The sequence below is a fragment of the Dunckerocampus dactyliophorus genome, chromosome 13 (assembly GCF_027744805.1).
Source record: "Dunckerocampus dactyliophorus isolate RoL2022-P2 chromosome 13, RoL_Ddac_1.1, whole genome shotgun sequence".
Classification (NCBI taxonomy): Eukaryota; Metazoa; Chordata; class Actinopteri; order Syngnathiformes; family Syngnathidae; genus Dunckerocampus; species Dunckerocampus dactyliophorus.
Window position 1 is genome coordinate 15,945,466 of NC_072831.1, and position 21,115 is coordinate 15,966,580.

At 39.1% G+C, this 21,115-nt stretch overlaps 1 protein-coding gene across 13 annotated transcripts in view; it reads right to left on the reverse strand.

Annotated features, from left to right (window-relative positions):
- The window catches only part of dlgap2a (discs, large (Drosophila) homolog-associated protein 2a), a 231,235-nt gene that overhangs the window by 21,169 nt on the left and 188,951 nt on the right, over window positions 1-21,115 (reverse strand). For 11 of the 13 annotated variants that reach the window (XM_054796873.1, XM_054796867.1, XM_054796869.1 and 8 more), the window contains 2 exons: window positions 13,426-13,488; window positions 23-408 (listed from right to left, as the gene is read on the reverse strand). In XM_054796873.1, the coding sequence (XP_054652848.1) occupies window positions 23-408; window positions 13,426-13,488 (449 nt within the window). The remainder of the gene's footprint in view (window positions 1-22; window positions 409-13,425; window positions 13,489-21,115) is intronic. The other 2 variants (XM_054796877.1, XM_054796871.1) reach the window with 1 other exon arrangement.

The window sequence follows — 21,115 nt, forward strand, 5'->3', positions numbered from 1 at the left end:
TACATGCAGAATCAAGACTAACCTGTATTCCTATAGAAGATCGAGGCGTCTTGAGGTACTCCTCAGCTTTAGACACCAAGATGGCCTTGTCACAGGTGACGATTGAACTGTGGCTGTTTGTGGATGGTTGTCTTTTCCCAGCCATGACTCCAGCTGCCTCCATGGCTATAGTTACGGCCTTGGCGCTGTCCAGGCTATCAACGGAGTTATAGAGGGCCCTGCCGGAGCTCAGGCCCAGGGTCAGGCCATCGGGTCCCCACATTCCTCCATGGGGGTGCCTTCCCTCATGGTAAGCATCCTGAGTGGACTCTGTGCTGCTTTGGGCTGTGATGGAGATGAGAGGTTTTGAGGTGGTGCGTGGCGGGACAGGTGGAGGGGCCTTCTTGTAGCTTGGTGTGTAGGTAATGGCTGTAAAATAAAAAGATTTTTTTAATACTATATGCGGCCTTACAACGCACAGCATACAATCGCATTTTCATTCCTGTTGCAGCCAAGATGATTAAATCCCTGTTTTAGACGACATTTTCAGAAAGTACAGATGGCCAATTTAATAAAAAATTGTGACCTTTTGTAATATTAGATGTGTTCAGTTATTTAAAATGATTGACTGTGAGGCAGCACGGTGGTTAATGGTTAGCCTTCAAAGTCAGGAGATCCGGATTCAGCTGAACATTGGAACATCTTTGTATGGCATTCGCATCTTCTCCAAACAAACACGGCTATTTTACTCAAACACACCCCATCCTCTAGTGAGCTTTGCTGGCCAGGGCGAGTTGGCCCCACTGGCCTGGTTCTCCCCACTGATGATCGGCGACCGCCGCTGGCACTGGATATCATTCATCAGCTTGCGGAGGAGCGATTGCATTAACTGACTATTGTTTTGAATTGTCTTTATTACATTCATGAATGTGTTCTCGAGCGAGCATGCTTGCTTTTGACTTGTCTAATAATAAGGATGATGATAATAATACCAAAAAAAAAGCCATGAAAATCGCAATCTCAGTTCTAATCAAGAGAGTCATGCTTCACAATTTTGGCAGAAACACGAAGCCCTAGTGGGGATCTAAGTTCATATTAGTACATACAGTAATCCCTCACCATTTTGCGCTTTGAATTTCACGGCTTCACTTCACTTTTTTCAAAATATATTAATAAATCAGACCTGTTTCATGTTTGACTACAGCCTATTATTACTCAAAAGATATGAATATTTAAGCAAATGTTATATAACTATTATATATATGTGGCATAATATATATTTCTGGCCTAAATTAAGTATTTTCAAGCATAAAAATGGTTTAATAAATGAAAATACAAATACGGTCGTCCCTTGCTATATCGCTATATGTCTCAAATAGCGTATTTGCTTTCCTTTATGTCTACTATATTGGGGAATACAAATGTGAAGGTAACCATAGGGGTGTTAAGCCAATTAACAGCAATATACAAGGGATGCCTGTATTATTATATATTGCAGCCTTTACACCGTTGCTTCTGCTTATCACAGCCTCACAATTCCTCACATAATGTTAACATATAGTGATGATGTCACTTGATGTAGCAGACTGACCTTTTTCACAGCGGCCATGTTGACATATAAGAGTGGGTAAACACAGCTGTCTCTAATGACTTTAATTAGGGCTCTGTAGCAGCACGGTACAGAACCTTCACTGATGTAATCAGCAACACCTGTGTTTGCATATGACTGTCGCTAGCGCTGCAATCGCTGTCTGATGTATTTCCTAAAGAGTTTTTGGAGAAAGGTGTTGGATTGTTGGACTAAAATAAAATAAATGATTAATTATCACCGTCATTGCCAAGAACGCATGCAGTTTATTGAAGCAGGGGAAAATTCACGGCACTTGCAGCGCCAATAGTAAAATCGACATCATATTAAATGGAGGACCGGAGGATGCCAAAGTACTTGTTTTCAGAGTTGTTTTCAGAGACGTCAAGGAACTGGAGAAATATTGAAGATGACATCATCTCGACTACGTGGAAATTGAAGACACGGTGTCCTACACTGGCACTGCCTGCAGGTTTTGAAAAGCAAAGGTGAGAAAAGGGAGTATACAATGTTTGGAAAAAGGACAAGTTTTGATGCTGAAAAGCATTTTGCCGTCAGAAATATTCAACGGTGTAGTTCGGCACCTTCCCCCACAACTTCTGCACAATCGAAATTAGTTTTTTAGAAGGCTTTATAGACGAAATTGGGGAATCCCATTACAGTTGTTCTTCGTTTATTGCGGCTAATTGGTTCCAGACCCAACCTTGATAAGTGAATTTCTGGGAAGTAGGATTCAATATTAAGAAACTGAATATTTTCGTTCTTAAAGCACTTTCTAAAATGTTTTTTTTTAAACATTATTAGAGCCCCGTAGACATGAAATAACACCCCTACAGTCACGTTTACACTCCTATTATTCTTTGTTTACACCACATTGCGCAGGCTACGGGATAACTGCAGGGACATCGCAAGCTACCGAGCTAACTAGTTAGCCTTTCCAATTTACTTATTCTAAACTTAAGAAAGTGTTTCTAACAGAGTGGGGAAGAAAGCTAAAGAACATTTATTGAAACACACACAAGCATGAGTCTTGTTTATGTCTTAAATGACTAATTGTCTCTGCTACTGTATTGAGTAATATAAGGGTAAAGGTGACTATAGGGGTGTTATTTTATGTCTAGAGGGCTCTAATAATGGTAAAAATCATATTTAGAAAGTCAACAGGTTTTCTATGCTCTAACTACTGTACAAAAATATGCCATTTATTAATATTGAATCCTACTTTGCAGAAATTCACTTATTGGGGTCGGGTCTGGAACCTATTAACCGCGATAAACAGTTTACATACACATGTTTACAGTTTCACAAGTCAACATATCTGAAAAGCAGTAAGAAGAAGCAGAACTTGTTTTTTTTTACAATGATGTGCATTACAGTAACTATCATTCTGTTCACTATCATAGATAATCATTTCATTACTACAATTATGTGTGACTGTTTCAATGCAGTATTGTCATTGTGATCACTATCATAGTTCATCATTTCATGACTACTATTATGTGTGACTGTTTCAATGCAGTATTGTCATTGTGATCACTATCATAGTTCATCATTTCATGACTACTATTATGTGTGACTGTCTCAATGCAGCATTGTCATTGTGGTTGTTGATATTGTTTTGTCCTTTGTCCTTATGTCCTTGTTCGTCTTTATAGTCGTCACAGACATTTATTTGCTGATGTACTTCTGTATGTTTCTCTTGTTCTGTTCTTGTTGTCACAATTGTTGTTGTTGCTGCTGTTGTCCTTGTCTCTTGTCTCCCTTTTTTCTTTTTTGTCCCCCTCTTATCCCCGCACCCCCTTTTGTCACCTTTTGTCTTCTTCCCTGTCCCCTCCTGCTCCGGTCTGGTCACTCCAAATTTGCTTAATAACAAGCATCAAAGTCAAATAAATTCTGTATAACAGGGGAAGTGTATATCACACTTCTCTCTGGCAGAGTAAATCTGTTGAGCACTTGACGGCATTTAGATCTACAATTCTATCTGCTTTAAAGGCTGGACAGGACAGGGGTGAAAAAAATTAAAAAAAAGGAGAAGTAGAACATAATCCTTCCTCTTGTCCCCACAATTACAGGCAGGCTGCGCACTTGTGTTTATATTGCTATGTATTTCCGAATATGGAAAGGAAAAGAATATGTAAAGATAGTTTATTCAGTGGTGAAAGAAAAGAAATAAAAGAAAAAATGTGTAAAAAGAAAAATATTCAAGAAACAACCAATATAATTTCACCATTAACATATTTTAGAGGAGAAAAAGTTGTTCATGTACACACTTTTTAACATTACAGTACGCTAACAATCTTATCTCATTCAAAATTCTAAATTGCCATAAGTTGGACAATGTTTCATACCAAAGTTCAAGAGTAAACAAAAGTTTAAATCCGATATATTTTTTTCTTTTAAAAGAAACCGAACGCTAATGCCTCAAAGGATTTGCCATGCCACAGAGAGCTCACTATGTGTTCTTATATGTGGAACAATCTTAAGCACAAGCTGTGTTCAGTGGCTTGTGATCAAAGATGTTTGCTACCAGAAATCTCTCAGCCAAAATCACAAGACGAAGAGCCCTTGGCCACACAGTAAGTGACGTTACATGTTACCCTTGACAAAGAACGAAACTGTGAGGAGCTCGATGCCTCTGTTTTTGTTTTACAAATACCTACATCACACGTGGCAATTAAGGAAGTCCTTGTGGGATCTGTTTTGGGTTACAATGAGTTGCACCCTCAACACAAGCCTTCCCAAAGGTTGCTGCCAAATTAATAGCAATTGCCTAATTAAATTGCAGCCTGAACAACACAATTACTGAAGACACTGCCATCAAAACGAAAGGCGGAGAGCCTTTTCAATGCCAATAAAACCCAGCTCCTCAATCCACTCAACAGATTCTGACCTCCTTCTCACTCATGATTTGGTTGTGTTTATTAATAACCACAGAAGTCTGTGAAGAGTTCTGCTTCAGGGAATCAATGACTCATGCAGCTGTCCATTCACAAAATTAACTCCCCAATGATGAAGAGATGCATTCGTGACAAGGAAAATCACGGAGCGAGGCTAGAGAGAAAGCAGTAGGGAGGTTGCACGTGAGCAGATAAAAAAAAAAAAAAAAAAAGGTGTTTGTTGGGTAGGTAAAAAAAAGCCTCATTCAGGGGGCATGACTCAGCAGGAGCACCAAAAATAGACCCAGTAAGTCGTGCAGAGATGGGGCTGGATGCTGAGAGGTGGTGATAGTCATTGGTTCATCATTTCGTCTGTCATCTTGACACTGGCAGAATTAGTCAGCACTGGGTTACATTTCGTCTGACGTGCACACAGCCGGACTCACTCAGGGGCTGTTTATACTGTACTCACACTGTTTTTAACTGAAAAGGCATAAAAAGTGGCGGCGCACGATAATTATCGGACTGTTAATTATCGGGCCGACATGAGGAGTTATGAAGTCATAACGATAAATCAGACACCATTAAAAAAAGATTACCCGTACTGTGCTGTAGGTGGGTTAGGCTGAGCAAATCAAGAAGGAACGGAAATGCAAACATTACCCCGCCTCAAATCCATGCGTTTCAAAGTGGAAGATGAATAATCAGATCACCAATGGCAGAGCACAGCCTAGTTGTTGCATTTAAACTATGTTATTCATGATAATGACTTTGATGACCCAAAATCGACTGCACCACAAGAGGAATCACATTACTTAAAACCTGTTTCCTTTATAAAAGTTCATATTTCACCATCTCTTAAAGACCTTCTCCTTGTGTGCTGTTCTTGTGTTCAGGGTACAGCACGACTCCATGGACATATGCATATGCAAGCGCGCAACATAGCAGAGCCATAGAACGAATGTAATTGGATCCATGCAAGTTCTTAAAGGGAACTTGCATCGATGATTTATTTTCAAACAAAAAATAACAAGAACAATACTAACGGCTTGCATATGTAACCAATAGTGGTTTCAAATAACAGACTGTACAAAAAAGTAGCATTTTTCACAGTTGCAAATTAAATTGCATAAGAATTCTTGTGAACTTTCGTTCGGCCCAAATAAAAAATGGCTGTCACTCACCACTGTTGGTATTTACGTACATGTCCGTGGCGCGTGCACAAACATGGGAGCAGAGGCGAGCAACAATTTGGAGTCATGGTGTGGTTATGATAGGCTATGCATTCAATGATAGCTAACGCTAGTAGCTAGCGCTAGCTAACGCTAGTTGTGTAAAATTGCTATCATTAGTAGGGATGTTTGATAATATTGGTCACCAATAATTATTATACTGGCATAAAAAAGTGATATTGCAACCATCGATATCGTTTTTTTTTCCCTACAATGAAAGCCGATACAGAGCTTTTAGCACCAACGTTGCAAATTTGCAACATTGCTGAACTTGCTGCATCATGTAGTTAATACTATGCTGCTCACAAGTCTGTGAGGACGAAGTAACTCTATATTTAGCAAGCAGAGTAACAACATCGCTCACAATGAACTCATCCAGCTACATAGAAATAGGAGCGAATAGGTTAGCATTCCACATACCAGTCATACTCACTGTGTTTTTAAAGGAAGAGCTAAAAAAACATCACACAGCAACATAATAGGTATATAACAGACAAGACTCTACCCTCGAATAACGCAGAATAACGCCGTACGTCAATGTTGCTGCCACATAGGATGTGGCAAGGTTGTGTAAAACTATGACAGGAACAACATCCAATTAAAAGCACAAAATGAATACAAATACAGTCTGAACTTGTTTTTCAAAGAGATTGTGTACCACAAATGTACATCTGCACTCAATAAGGCCATCAAATCTTACCTTTTTGCATTCCCACACAGTATTAGCATTTGGGAGCAAATATGAAGTGAAAGAAAAAGGGTAAAAATACAGTATAGTAGTCCATCCATGTGAATTTCTCTTGGAGAAAAACTAAAGATGTGAGAACGGGTGTGCGTTCAAACAAAGTGGGACATATCACCGCTCGCATTAAGCATTCACAAAGTCAGGGATTTTTACCTTTATATTATTTTTGAACCCCTCCACCAGTACGAGCCTGGACTTTGCTTTTCAGAGAGTTCGTGCACCGAACAAATATGCACATTTGCACTCAATAAGGTCATCAAATCTTACCATTATGCATTCCCACATAGTATCAGCATTTGGAACCAGATGTGAGGTGAAAGAAAAAGGATAAAAATACAGTATAGTAGTAGTACCTGTGCAGAGTGGGACAAAGTTAGAAGCTGTGTTCAAGGACATGCAAAAACTGTAGGATTTCTAATTGTATATTATTTTTTAAATAAAATAAAACATAAAATTTGATGTAGTTATTGTTGTAGTTATATATCTAATAATTTTCCACAAAGAGATTTACATCCCTGCTTATTATAGATAAAAACATTTTTCATCTGCGATTAGATGTGATTAATTATGAGCTAACTACGGACAAAATGTGATTAATCGCAATGAAATATGGTAATCGATGGACAGCCCTAATTATTATATAAAATATGTAATACATTATCTACTATTTAGCATCTACTACATTATCTAACAAAACAAATGTACTCATTTAAGAGGATTGTTACTATAGAACTATTTTATTCAAGAGAAAGATATGTGATGTTATACATACAGTATAAGTATCGGTTAATATTGGAAATTGACATTTGAACAATATCGGCAAAAAAGCCAATAATGGACGTCCCTAATTATTAGCTCTTCGGACGAGACACACCCAACACTGGTCGTGTGTCACAAGTAATTGACAGCAGCCTTGCTCGATAGAAATAATCAGAACGACTCAAAATAAGACCTTTTGTTACAGCTCGGATGCAGCTATTTTGCAGTAAGGGACATTGCCAACTACTGGCCTGATATGCTGTACGTAATTCATGTTTTATTTTTGGGCTATATGACAAGTAACATTTCGTCTTTGAGAAATGTAGCAGTGCTCCATACCATGTGCGGCACAATGTCCACACCATAATTCACCATTATAGTGTTGAAATATGAAAATAAATGAAAGCATACAAAGAATTGTGCTGCAAATGAAGCTCATCAATTTTAATACCAGACCTTTCACCCCACGGAACATCATGGCCTAAGCCTATCAGGACAATTTGAAAAGCAGTGCAATAGTGGAAGAAGGCTGGGCAACAAACAACTGCATCAAGCACCAAATTCCCTGAAATGTTTCCTAAGTGAAACTTAACAACGGCAGTTTTGCTTTATAGAAGTTTTTTTTTTTTGCCATATCCTTCTGGGGTCTGTGTTAAACTTTTAGAACTTAGTTTACTTCCTGTTCACAGATGACTTTGGGCTAACAATCTGGTGCTAAAATATGAATCAGGTTTATGAAGGAAAATAATAAGCGTGGCCCATGAAGAATCAGGCCAGTAAGACTGCAGAAAGAAACAGATGGCCCGATATTGCTGGGAGACGAAAGAAATAGAACTGAAGCTGTCATCTATGTCAATGTGACTGTAGCAGGGATTCACTGTGTTGCACAGTTTGCACTCAGGATGGCAATAGTAATTAAATAATTGATACATTGACAATTCTGATATAAACTACCGAAATGAGTCTACAGTTTTGAAGATGCCTTCTGTGGCATTGCGCACATCATCACATCAAGTGCCCCCTTTGGTTTTATACACTTTATTGACCCCTGAGGGAAAATGTGAGTGAAGGGGTTGTTATCTGAGAGCAGTTTGGTGTTTGGGGAAGCAGAACGCCAGTAAACGTCCAAAATATTTTGGATACAATGTTCCCTCGTTTATCGCGGGGGATAGGTTCCCAAAATAGCTGGAAGTAGCCAACGTTATTTGTTTACAATTATTATATATGTTTTAAGGCTGTAAAACCCCTCACCATGCACCTGAACCACTTTTATCAGACAGGCATTAACATTTTCTCCATTTCTCTCTCGTTTAAACACTCTCAAATTTCAAATTTAGTTTGAATTTTAATGATCAGTCAACTAGGTTGGACACAAGAAATTATTAAGTGACTCACGTGTATCCACTCCTCTGACCGTGCCTCGTCGTGGCACCGTTTGGCGTTTAGTGTTTTTGTATCCTTGCTAAAACATATTGTCGTCCTCCTCCTGGTCTTACTCCTTCAACTGAAGATTCATTTAGCTGGTTAGCTTGGTCTTCTTCTTCTGTGGTTTATTGGTGGTTAGCAAGCAGCTCACACAGTTAGTGAGTTTGCTAGCGACTATTGACCACATTGATTGATTGACAATGGTCTACAGCCAATCAGGACGCTGAACACAATAAGCGGGTTCTCCCTTAGCCAATAAGGACTGTTGTGGCTCTACATTTAGCCAGCTATTGTCTACTGTGGGTTCCTAATATGCTCATTCAGGCATGTAAACACATACTGAGACTAGTTGGAGCCGCACATCTTCAACTCTCACATGAGTATACAACACCATGTACTGGTAGCAATGGTAAATACAATAACAGACACATACAACAGAGCACAGACAGATCGTTCTAATATACCACAAATACCGCAGAACACAATATGCGTTCATACGCTGTTAAAAAAAAAAAGAAGCAAAATTACACTTTAAAAAATCAGCGAAACAGCGAATCGGCAAAAGGTGAACCGAGGGAACACTGTATTGTGAAAACATCAGGTCTCCAAGGCAAATCCTAATAGACTGAGCGACTATGGGAGACTCCGTGATTAACTGAATAGAGATGTGCAATGAAGTGTTTATGGTAGTAACAGGATACGCTCATATGCATGTGGTTTCTTTAAAAAAATGCCAACAAAATAAAAGTGACACATCACAGTGATTGCATAACTTTGTGGGAAGTGTTGTAGCAGCAGCATTTCTTTGCATGGTGGGTGACCTTGAAGAAAGAGCATTAACAGTAAGCGCAACGCTGTCGAAACAATGTCAATAATAGGCAACACACAATTTAATCTTCTCACTTTCACAAGTGCAAACAACTAGCACTGTATTAGAGAGGCTGATAAACACAACAGCAGTGAGTCAACCACTCCATCTCTGTTAGGGCCACTCCATCAGGATGGGCTTGTATGCTAACATGAGGCAGGGAATTGAGGGACGAGTTGAGCGACACGCCATTAAGAATCTTTCTCCCCCGGCTGGATTTATCACTGTAAAGGAAATGCAGCAGTTTGTTTTGCAGCAGACTATTAAGGATATGTATATGAAGTAAGGAACGCAAGATGGATTGTAAACTACATTATTGGGGCTGTCACCTTGTATGGCTGGTAAAAACAAAGGAGTTCATATAAAGTGGCCATGGCCAATGATAGATAACAACAACTGGAGGGCTTAAATCATCATCCATGTTTCCAATCAATCAATCAATTCTAATCAACCCTGGATGGTTGGCAAAAGCTTAAAATGTAAACGTAGCAGCGGATTCCAGCACAGAGCCAAAAAATCCTCTTTCCCAGCGGTCCTGTCCTACCATTTGGCACTACCGTACTTTTAGCTGATATGTTCAGCAATATGGGATGTGAGTCGACGTATGTAACTACAGTATATCAGTCAGCAAAGCCTTCTCTGCTGGCCCAACCACTATCAGAAGCACCGACCTACATGTACAACTTAAATTCTAGTATTTATGATAGTATTTATTGACATTGTATTCATTTATCTTCCACAGTCTCTTCTGCTTCAAGTAGTGTGAGTGTAGGCTACCGTACATTTTTTTGTCTAATCAGATTTCAGCTTCTATGTGTTGCCATATCAATGTAATCTGCCCAGGGCCTCCAGAATCAGGAGTGCTGGCCCATGTCACATACACACTATCAGCAATGGAGCTGCTTCTTTAACCAATCAGATTTCAGATTCACCTCACAGGGCCAGCTATCTGGCCCATAGTAACATTTTCCATCCTCTGATTGGTTGATCAGTTTGACAAGCTAAGTTACGCCCACAATGGATTTTTTTTTAGATAAATATTGATTCTGAACTGCTTTCGAAATTGTCTGAACTCTTAATCACCGAGCCGTTCATTCATGCCAGTTACATTTGGCTGCGCACCAAATTTACACCGGCTACTAATGCTCAAAGTTCCTAGCAGAAATTAAAGTCAGGCGTATCGGTGACAAAAATAAAGCGTTAAGTGATAGTATCGTAGTGATCTAGCAGTTATGAATAGTGCTCGAGTTAATTTTACGTCTAACTGACTGGATAGTGCAATGGGTATTGATGCCGGTGTTTTGCACATAGGATCTGTGTTCAAATCCCAATTAGGGTAAATGGCAATGGAAGTTTTTTTGAACAATACTTACAATACAAACAATACAAAAGTTACAGTAACTCCCCACTGAAGGCGTAGCTACCAAATGCACCGCCCGCCACTGCTTACATTTGTTTGTCGCATTGCTCTCTCCATTTCCAACACATATCATGCGAACTATCTTTTTCGTTTAAATTATGGCCACAAGTCGCCAAAGGTATTGGGACACCTCTCCAACTCATTGAATTTAGTGTTCCATGGCCACCGGTATATAAAATCAATCACAAGTTCCAGTGAAAGGAACATTTATTCTTACCAAGACAGTCTGGACAATTTCATCCTCACAACGTTTTTGGGGGGCTGGCCCTTTACTGTTCCGACATGAATGAGCACCATGCAGTGCAGAAAGCAAGGCCCATAAAGACAAGGATGTGTGAGGTTGGTGTGAAGAAACTTAACAGGCCTGCACAGAGTCCTGACCTCAACCCAATAGGACACCTTTGGGATTAATTAGAAGAACACTGTGAGCCACACTTTGTCAGCCAACATCAGCGCAAATGCAGCTTTGGAAGAATGGTTAAAAGTACTTATAAACATACTGTATAAGTATAATACAGTACATACAAAGCAGCCTTAAAGGAAAACTGCACTTTTTGGGTGAATTTTGCCTGTCATCCACAATCCTTATGTGAGACATGAACACAAATGTCTTTCTCTTTTCTGTGCTTTGTAAAGAGACAGCTCATTACTGCATGTAATAGGAACCACTTATTCCGCCTATAAAGCCTTGTGAAAAAGACTCCTACAATGCTCCATTTGCATATAATGGATATTAACCAAGCTACGGCGACATTGTTGTTATTATTTTTTACATTTTTACGCTGACAAAACTACGTTACTGGCGCAAAAAACACCAGCTAGCTACTAGCCGGCTAGTGACTAGCGTCACCACACACTCGCCCACAGCGGGTCAGTGCCGCGCTCACCGTGCCTCAGACCACGACCAAAACGATATGGCGACATATTGGAGCTGCCGCCACTGCTGCCGTGTTTTTATTTTTGAGGTTGGAAAAGTTAATGCTAGGTGTAGACGTTGCTATGTGAATTCAATGCGCTGAGGTAGTTCCGGTAATGCTTAAAAGGACCAAAATACGGCAAAAATACCGTAAGTATTAAATGTTGTCATGAATGTACCTGTTACTACATGGTCACAGCATGTACAGTCATGGAAAAACGTCATGGTTTTTTTATGTCTCACATAAGGATGTTGGGCAAAATTCCAAAAAAGTGCAGTTTTCCTTTAAGGCTCCTTTGTGTGTACTGTACTGTTGACCATTCTTCCAGAGGTGCAAAAAAGAAAATCAAATAACTTCTATGAAAAACTCCGAAACAAACAAAAAAGACACTAATAAACCAAATGATAAACTTTACGGAAGGCCTTCCCAGAAGAGTTGAAGCCTAGTATGCTGAAGCATTTCACTGTAACTTCAGATTACACACCTTTTTACATGGAAGTGATTGGAACATGTGAATTCAATGATTTGGAGAGGTGTCCCAATACTTTTGGCAAATGGAGTACAGTATATACAGCCATGCAATACAGTCCAGTTAAGCCCCAAATTATTCATACCGTGGACAAATTTTGAGTTCATGTGAATTTCAATTTGTTGAATGGGTATATCTGGTGAAAATGACAAAAGAAAATGGCAAAAGCTTCAAAAGAGTTATGTTAAGAGTGTTGCAACACAGGATATGCATGTATTGAGAAAAGTTAATAATACTACTGGGGTAAAATGTTCTGTTAAAATGTTAACCAAAAAATACAACAATATAATTTATAATATAATTAATGTGTATTTACACGTCTTCTGGTCTTCTGCCACTCTTGTGTCATTTCCAGTGAAAAGATACTCATTCATCAAATTCACTTTAGTGATATTTGGTTAGGCTACGAATAATTTTGGGCTTCACATTTTTCTTCCCCCAACCCGGCTCCTGAGTGTAAAAAAATAAAACTTCATCTTTTCACTATAAGGTTTTTCCTTCCATTTTAAAAGGTAGTTCTATCTTTGAACAATAATGGCTGGTATAATTACTTAAAGTAACTGTCACTTTATCTCCGCCTTACAAAACACTTCCGCAGGAGCAACTTTCCTGCCCAGCTGATGAATCACTTGTATACAATGGAAGCTATTAGTAGACAAACTGTAATATGCAGTGAACTTACACAAACTTTTCTCAGGAGTGACGTCACATGGCAGATTTCAGACTACGATGCAGTCATAAATATGTCCAACAATGGCAGACAAACCACTCTGAACAATTGAAAGTCTTTTATGACTGCAGTCTATCTTAGCCAGACAACAATTTCTAGTCGAGGCTTATAAAGAACCCGTAACTCCCACTGCCATACACTTGATGAATCAATGACATGGACCAAAAACTGAGTACACAAATTGCATCAATCTAGTAAGATCGTTCTCATGTCATAGCTTGTCATTGTTATAAATTATTTAAAACAAACCAGTTAAGGCTCATGTACAGATTTCGACAAGTGCATAACAAATATGCACACACCCCTTTTTTTTGTTAATATGAAGGACAAGAGTGTGCCCCAGGTTGCAGGTTTTACCTGGGGGATGCTGGGGTGTCCGCTCAATGCTGCTGCAGTTGAAAGGAAGGCAGAACTGGATGCCTGTAAACAAGGGAGTGGGGTGGATTGTTCAGAGGTGTGGGCATCTTAGCCCAAACATTCATTCTCATTATCCATTCATTTTATGGAATGAACGGAACAGATCCATATAGTCAGTGACTCTGTGCAGTCTTTAGGGATCTTCCTGCTCAGTGGGCTAGGGGTGCACTGCAAAATCAAGCATTCTGGACAAATCAAGAGTCGTTTCTCAACCATACCTTCATTAGTGATGCACACAAGCAAGGCAAATCGGTCAATATTGGACTTCATTAAAATAAACTGATTTGAATTAGAAGGACCAATGTTGATTGTTTTCACCGCTCATTACAAAAAGAACATCTTTATATTATGTATACATATTTCTCTGAATTAACAGTTTTGTCATTCTCAAGTCAAGTTTTGAAATGTAAGTGTCTGACTTAAATGTTTCCTACCCTCCTGGACTTTTCTTTTCCTCTTGTGTCTACTATTATTTCCTCCCTCCTGATAAATTATTTTCTGCTTACATTGTGAAGCGTCCTTGTGTGTCTAGAAAAGCACGATACAACCGTCCCTTGCCACATCGTGGTTCGAATTTCGTGGCTTCACTCGATGACTGTTTTCCAAACACATGAATTATTTAATCATGATGTTTTGTGGTTGAATACGGCCAATTATTAGTCAAAAAATATTCATATGTGCATGGCTCAGATCAAGGGTACCCTTTGCTGTCTTCAACTTCACTTGAGTAGTATTTGAAATTGTTGTTCTAACAATGTGTACTATCCCTATCACTCTGACGTTTATAGAGTGAGGAAGCTTACCAAACCATAAATTAAGCCTGTTCATGTTTTTATTTTACGCTCGCACGGCAATGTTGTAAAAAAGTGTCTATATTTGGACATTGAAATGTTACATGTAAAGCGTGTCTACTTTTTGTTGTGAAATAAACAATATTTTCTCTGATAATTTTGTCATGATTTCTACTTAGAATTAAAGAATGATGTCTGAAATTGGTTTCTAATGTGTTTTATTCAAATATTCTCAGTGTAAAAAAAATAACCGTTGTGTAATCATTAGTGAAAAGTACATAACCTTCGTGTCCGCCTGCCGACGAAAATTTTGAAGAACATAATTCCATGGAAAAACAAACCCCATGATGATTACAATGGTATATATTCATGGAATAATTACTCAACTCTGCAACTAAAGTGATTTTTTTGTGTATAAAAGAGTAAAATAAGATTATTGGAACAAAAGTCTAACACCGAGTGGACACCGAGTTATGTACGTTACATTTAAGAAAGAGTGAACTTCGGAGGGTTGCTATGGGAAATGGAAGATGTCTCGAGCTCTGGTATGTTGGGTGTGTGTTTTGCAATGTTTGAAGTTTGTGTTGATAACATTACCAAGGTCTATCCACGAGTTTAACATTTTAAATGTAACACTTGGGTACCCTTGATCTGAGCCATGCACATATTTAAGCGAATGCTTAATATTTTTTTGCCTAAATGAAGTATTTTAAAGCATTAAAATGGCTGAATGCACATAAATACAAGCTTAATGTAAGACAATTTACATTGGTCACTAGGTGTCAGTAATTGTTTGGTGAGACATTATCTCACAACATCACAACAATGATCATAATAGTAATAATCATAATCATAACACGGGCTACTAGGGGTGTAACGATTCATTCACTACATCGATGCATTGATTGATATTTCTATGATTGAACGATATCGATCTATGTTCAGAAAGTTTCCATTTCTGACGACATATGTTGAATCTATGCTAGGAAATAAAGCATTGGATTTAAGCACAGCCGGCTTTATAGAGATGTGTGTGTTTTTTTCAGCACTTTTGATGATAAAGACGTTAAATGTTGCTTGAAAGTCTGCCTGTCTGTGACGTCATCGTCCTCCTGGTATGTGGTGGCCATGGGAGTTGTAGTGGACCTGTGAAATACTGTTGATTTGCTGCTTCTTTTTTCGGTCAGTTGATTCACTTCATTTAGTATTTGAAACTCCTTTTAAGTGACATTTATGGGGACAATATGCAAAGTAAGAACCTTTTGTACGACTAGATGGTAGTTTACGGTCCAGTAGCAGTGACGCCTAGTGATGTCATCATCCAGCGCGGCGTGTCCAGGTGAAAACACATATGTGCGCTGCAAAACTTCTGTCATTTGTGTATTCTTGCTTGTAGGAGACAGTTTGTAAGTTTGGTAGAGAGCGCTGTATTTAGTCTGTACTGGTGTAGAGGAGCGTGGTCACGTGGGCAGAGGTGGGTGTGTACGCTTTCGTATGCTTTCGTACTTGCTTGTGTCGGGGTGGGAGGAGGAGAGAGAGGAAAGGCTGGGAAGCCATAATTTTCGTTGACCGTTTATTCGTTTTGTCACACATTTACACTCTCGTTTCTTATGTATTATTGTTTTGCATTACCACGCCATCTGCCATCACTTCACAAGATCATAACAAACCCACCACACCACAGTATCGTGTTCGGTCTCTCTGTTAAGCGCGTCAAGACGGAGGACCCATCATGACCCTCTCAGCGGCAAAAGGTTTAAGGAGGCCGCATTACTTGCTAGTTGCTGCACCGTTCTTTCAAATGGCTGCTCTGATGTTTCCACACCTAATTGAAGCTACCATACCACATTCATTTGCATAATGTCCACCACCTTTGGGTACAAAGTGCAGGTTTGGGTTGCACTACTTAAAGTAAATAAACCAACCTTTACCTTTATACCAACCTTTGTTCATCCTGATTTTGTATTGCATTTTTAACACATTTTTTGTACTCATTTATTCTTAAATATGTCAGCATTATTCATCATTTATACCTGATTCCCTTACAAATGGGAATCTAAGAAACTTCATCTGCACTGTCCAATATCCACGTATTTATTACTAAAAAGGTATAAGAGTTACTGGATTGATTTAAAGTTATTGAATCCTATCCTTCTAAATGAACCTTGAATCATAACGGCAACCACGAATCATTACAGCCCTACGGGCTACTGTTGTGGCCATAACTTAAGCTAAACTAAATCTCAACTCTGAACACCCGACATCACTTCCTGTCTGTCACCCATACTGAACCTAAAAGGGAAGATCACAAATAGGTTTTCTATATATACTACAAAAATATTCAATTTATAATGAAAATTCACTGATCAATTAAACGAGGGATTGCTGTATATAATTATTATTATGTACGCTGTCTTGTGTCACCACTATGTATGTAAGATATAAGCACAGATGTAATTTTGGGGAGTGACAGGGGGGACATGTTCTCTGCACTTTTTCAAAAGGTATTTTTGGTCCCCTGTAGTATGTTATGCTATACGTTTTCATCGATTGGCTCAGCTGACTGTTTTGCTACCGTGTCACTCCATAAGTGCCTGGACTTGCACACTAGTGTTTTCGCGAGTTAGCCAGAACCCGTGTTTATCATAAATTGTTAACGTGTTGGACGCTTCTTTTGCCTGGTAATGTCAGCTAGATGGATTTTAATATCACGTAACATAAAATTGAATGTATCATTTGAATCGGAGCCCACCCCCCCAGAACCCAAGCCAGTTGTGTCCTCCCCCACACACTTCTGCAATTAAAATTTCATCCACTTTGTTGTAAGTAATCTTAAACTCACGTCAAATGCAGTATGTCTCTATTGGTAGGCCACCAATGAAGGATTGTAATCCATTCTATTCCATCCCTGTGCTTTTAAATGCTTTTATACACTGATGTATTAATAATAGGGGTGTCACGAGACACTCAGTTCACGAGACGAGACGATACACAAGATTGGGTCTACAAGAACAAGACGAGACAGGATTTTAACATTACTTTTAAGAAATGAAAAATATATGACAATATATTGCAATCTTCTATATTGCAATCTACTAATTCAATTGTCTACTCTGTTGCTTTGCATTGCTCCTCAGGAGGCTACACTCTTCTGCACCGTGTGTATGCTACCGACCTCGTCTCCATCCAGCGAGACAATGAGACTATATGAAACAAATGCTGAAACCAATGCACAGAGTGAACTCTCTTCCTGCCAGTTTGGAGAGACAAGGAAAACAGACACGCATTCACATGGATATATACTGTATACATAAAAATATACATGGCAATATATACATTTCTATTTATTGTGTGATTAATTCAATTCATTTATCATCTTCCTAGTCTTAGTGCCCACAAGATTTTTTCTGAACGAGAAATCTTTTTAATCGTTTAAATCATTGTAATTTTGCAAGCTCTTGTGGCACGAGATCTTGTAATAAGTAATTGGTACATCTGATTTTTAATCATTTGTTTTGATGATAAGAAGCGCTTGGATAACTCAAATATTGTGTGAACGTACAACCAAAAAAATCGAAAAAGTGTCTCTACTGACAAAAACAAGAGCATTTCATTTTCATCATATTTGTAAGCCTTTAGTTGAAAGCATATTTTTTACAGCCTCTCATCAGAATTTTGGTCACAGCAAAAATTCACAAGGTTAGGTTTTGACACTATTTCATTTCATTGGAGAAAAAAAAAACTATATTACTGGAGCACATGTTATATTACAATCTATTTCAGGATGGATGTTTTGTAAATGACAAGTTGGCTATGAATGAGCGGGTAAAAGAGAGATGGGCTTTGCTGCTGAAATGACAAAATGAATACAACAATACAACCAATTAACTTTCCATCTCTTGAAAAATCTTTCCGCCTCAGCCAATTTAGCCAAAACTTTCATAAAGTGCACAGGGAAAAAAAGTCATTTTTTGGAAGCACACTGATGCTCAGCTCAAAGGTTCCTTTTTTTTTTTTTGCAGCGTGCTTTATTAGAGCACGGACATCACTGGGCATGTACAGCCCATTAACTGGACACATAGCAAAGATGTATCTTTTGATTGATCTGGCTTTTCAGCTGTTCCTTGCTCATCGTAGAACTGTAGGCGCTTTTAATTGCACTGATCATCAGGAAGAAATAATGAATAGGATCAAATGCATACAGTCAGGCATGGCACTGTGTTTGAAATGCACAAAAACTGAAGACATCAGTCATGCACCATTACCAAATCATTGTCATCACTCACTGTCACTGGATGAAAAACACCCACACAATAATGTACAGTACCCCTCTGCGTCATTACACTGATTATCCCGTGGTCTTACACTCTGAGCCTTTTGATTCTTGAGCATAACAATTATATCAGATACAAATATGATACAGTAAAAACACACATTATCACCCTTCAACGTGGCATTTTATTACTGTAATCAGATACTTGGGATTGAATTACGGAGTATTTTGGATTCAAATTAGTTGCCATGATATAAGTAATGTGAATGTGAATACTAATTGTAATATTTGAGCATACATATGGGTGATTTAAGACATCAACACTACAGTATTCCAGATTCCAGAATTTAAGATGACTTCATATTTCATACTACTTTGTCCATCAGTGAGCTCACATAGTAAACATCCTTGCATTTCATAGTTATATGATAACTGTCCAATTGATCTCACTCCACCTTGAAGTGAAATTGCATACACATAAAAGCAAAAGGAATGAAGGTTGTCACTGTAAGTATTTTCAGTTTGGAATCTTTCCATCTTCTCTTGTCTTTCAGTAGTCCAAAAGAGTTTCTTAAAATAATTGAGGAATTTCTTTTATTCATCCTCTGAATATTACTGAGTCTTTGAACTGAGCAGTCATTTCCTTGCAGTCCGCATCCTTAGAATATAACATTTTCAGTAAATATTTGAAATCATTATTGTTGCCTACATTTGTCACAGTTGAAGACAGTTCTTGGAGTACCATGGCTCCTGCTGCTATAAATACAGTTCATCTTTGCTGAATTTTATGAGGAAGTCCTTGCTTTGAATGTCAATGATCTCATTACATTTGGATCAGTGCATTGCTCTACATCACTGTGGCAGCTATTAACCATGAGTTATCAATATTCTTTGGGCTACATTTTGTCTGCTGAGACTTACTGTAAGTACAAGCTCACAGAGTGAGAGATACATATGTGATTTCTGCACTGTTATACTCATATCTCCCACTCCAAAGTTCAACACTGGCACTCCTCTGTATTGATTCCTGCCTCTGGGTTCTTTTCTGCCACCGGTACCACAGAAAGGCTTCCTCGCATGAAGACTCATCTGGACTATCTGAGGTCTTTTCCTTCACAAATCCCCCATGCCCTTGGGAAAACTCCATCGACTCAAGTGGATTTTCAGTTATCTCAGATCGATTCATGCTTTCCTGGACCATTGATGGTGTCACTATGTCTTCCAGACCATGTGGGAATGCATCGGAATTGGGTGGCAAAGGATCTGGTATTGGACTTGTGGGTCCAAAATCCATTTCTAGAGAAGTATCAGGGGATAGGGAACTAGGTGGTGATATTGTGACAGTGACTTGTGGTAACGGGGCTTTCTGTAATACTGACGATCCACCCTGAGTCCCAGAATTTAAACCAAATTCTGTAACTGGCTTCGAACAAGTAGCATCTGTTGGCCGAGAGGGACCCACATGGCATGTTGCGGCAGGGTCTGCAATGAATACTGATGAACCTACGCCATCGGATTGGTTGAAAAGAGTATCCGAATCTAAAATGGAAGGAGAGTCGAGACTTAAGTCAAATGGCTCTGGTTCAGGGTCCATGAACACTGAATCCAGATCCTCTTGATCTAGGGAAGTCAGCATGACTAAGTCAAAGTGAACCAGATCAGCATGATATATTGGGGTGTTATCAAGAGGTTCGGGAAGGGGTGGCCACTCAGAGTCTTCTGTCTCTGGATCAGTGTTTGGTTGAGTTTGTACTGAACTAGGCAAAAAGGTGGAGTCTGATTGCATTTGCTCCACGAGAGGACTTGTGGTATAGTCTGGAAGGGCGGCATTGGGGTCAGGATTTAGATTGCTGTCAGTTGGACTTCCAGGACAATCTATGTCAAAGTGCTCTGTCACGACAATGGAAGGACATTTATCCACACTACATAACGGAGCAGTATCATGCTGACTTGTGGGTGCATCATCTAAGAACTGGGTTCCATCTGTCATGCGGGATGTTAATGCCATGGGTGCGACTGTTGCTTTTGGTTCTGGTTCCCTTGTATCGGAGTGAGTTGAATCTTCTAATGCTGTATTTGTTGGAGACGTAGGCTCTCGATCTGACTGATCTCCCACAAAATGATCTGGAAAACCTAAATCTGATGCTTTGTCATATCCGTGCTCTTCTGGTGGAGACACGGTAACAACAGGGACTGGATATGGAAGGTGCACCTTTTGTCTCTCAGTGTGCTCTATGTCTGTGGATCTTCCCTCAGTTGGGTGAAGTAGTTCATCATTAGAGGGGTTGTCACTGATTTGTGGAGTGATTGGAATCTTTTGGTCCACTGTCACTGAATTCTGGGGCTTTTCAGTGGATATTTCTGATGAAGATACCACGACACCGTCAGATGTGAGTGGATCCTTAGTGATTGCATCAGACAAGCTTCCAACATCTTGGTCAGGCAACTCTGGCTTTGTTTTTGGTTTATATGGGTCTATGGGGTCTATCATTTGTGAATCCAAAGTCTCCGGTTTGACATTTCTAACACAGCATGGGATTATTGGATCCAACGAAAGTGGTATGGC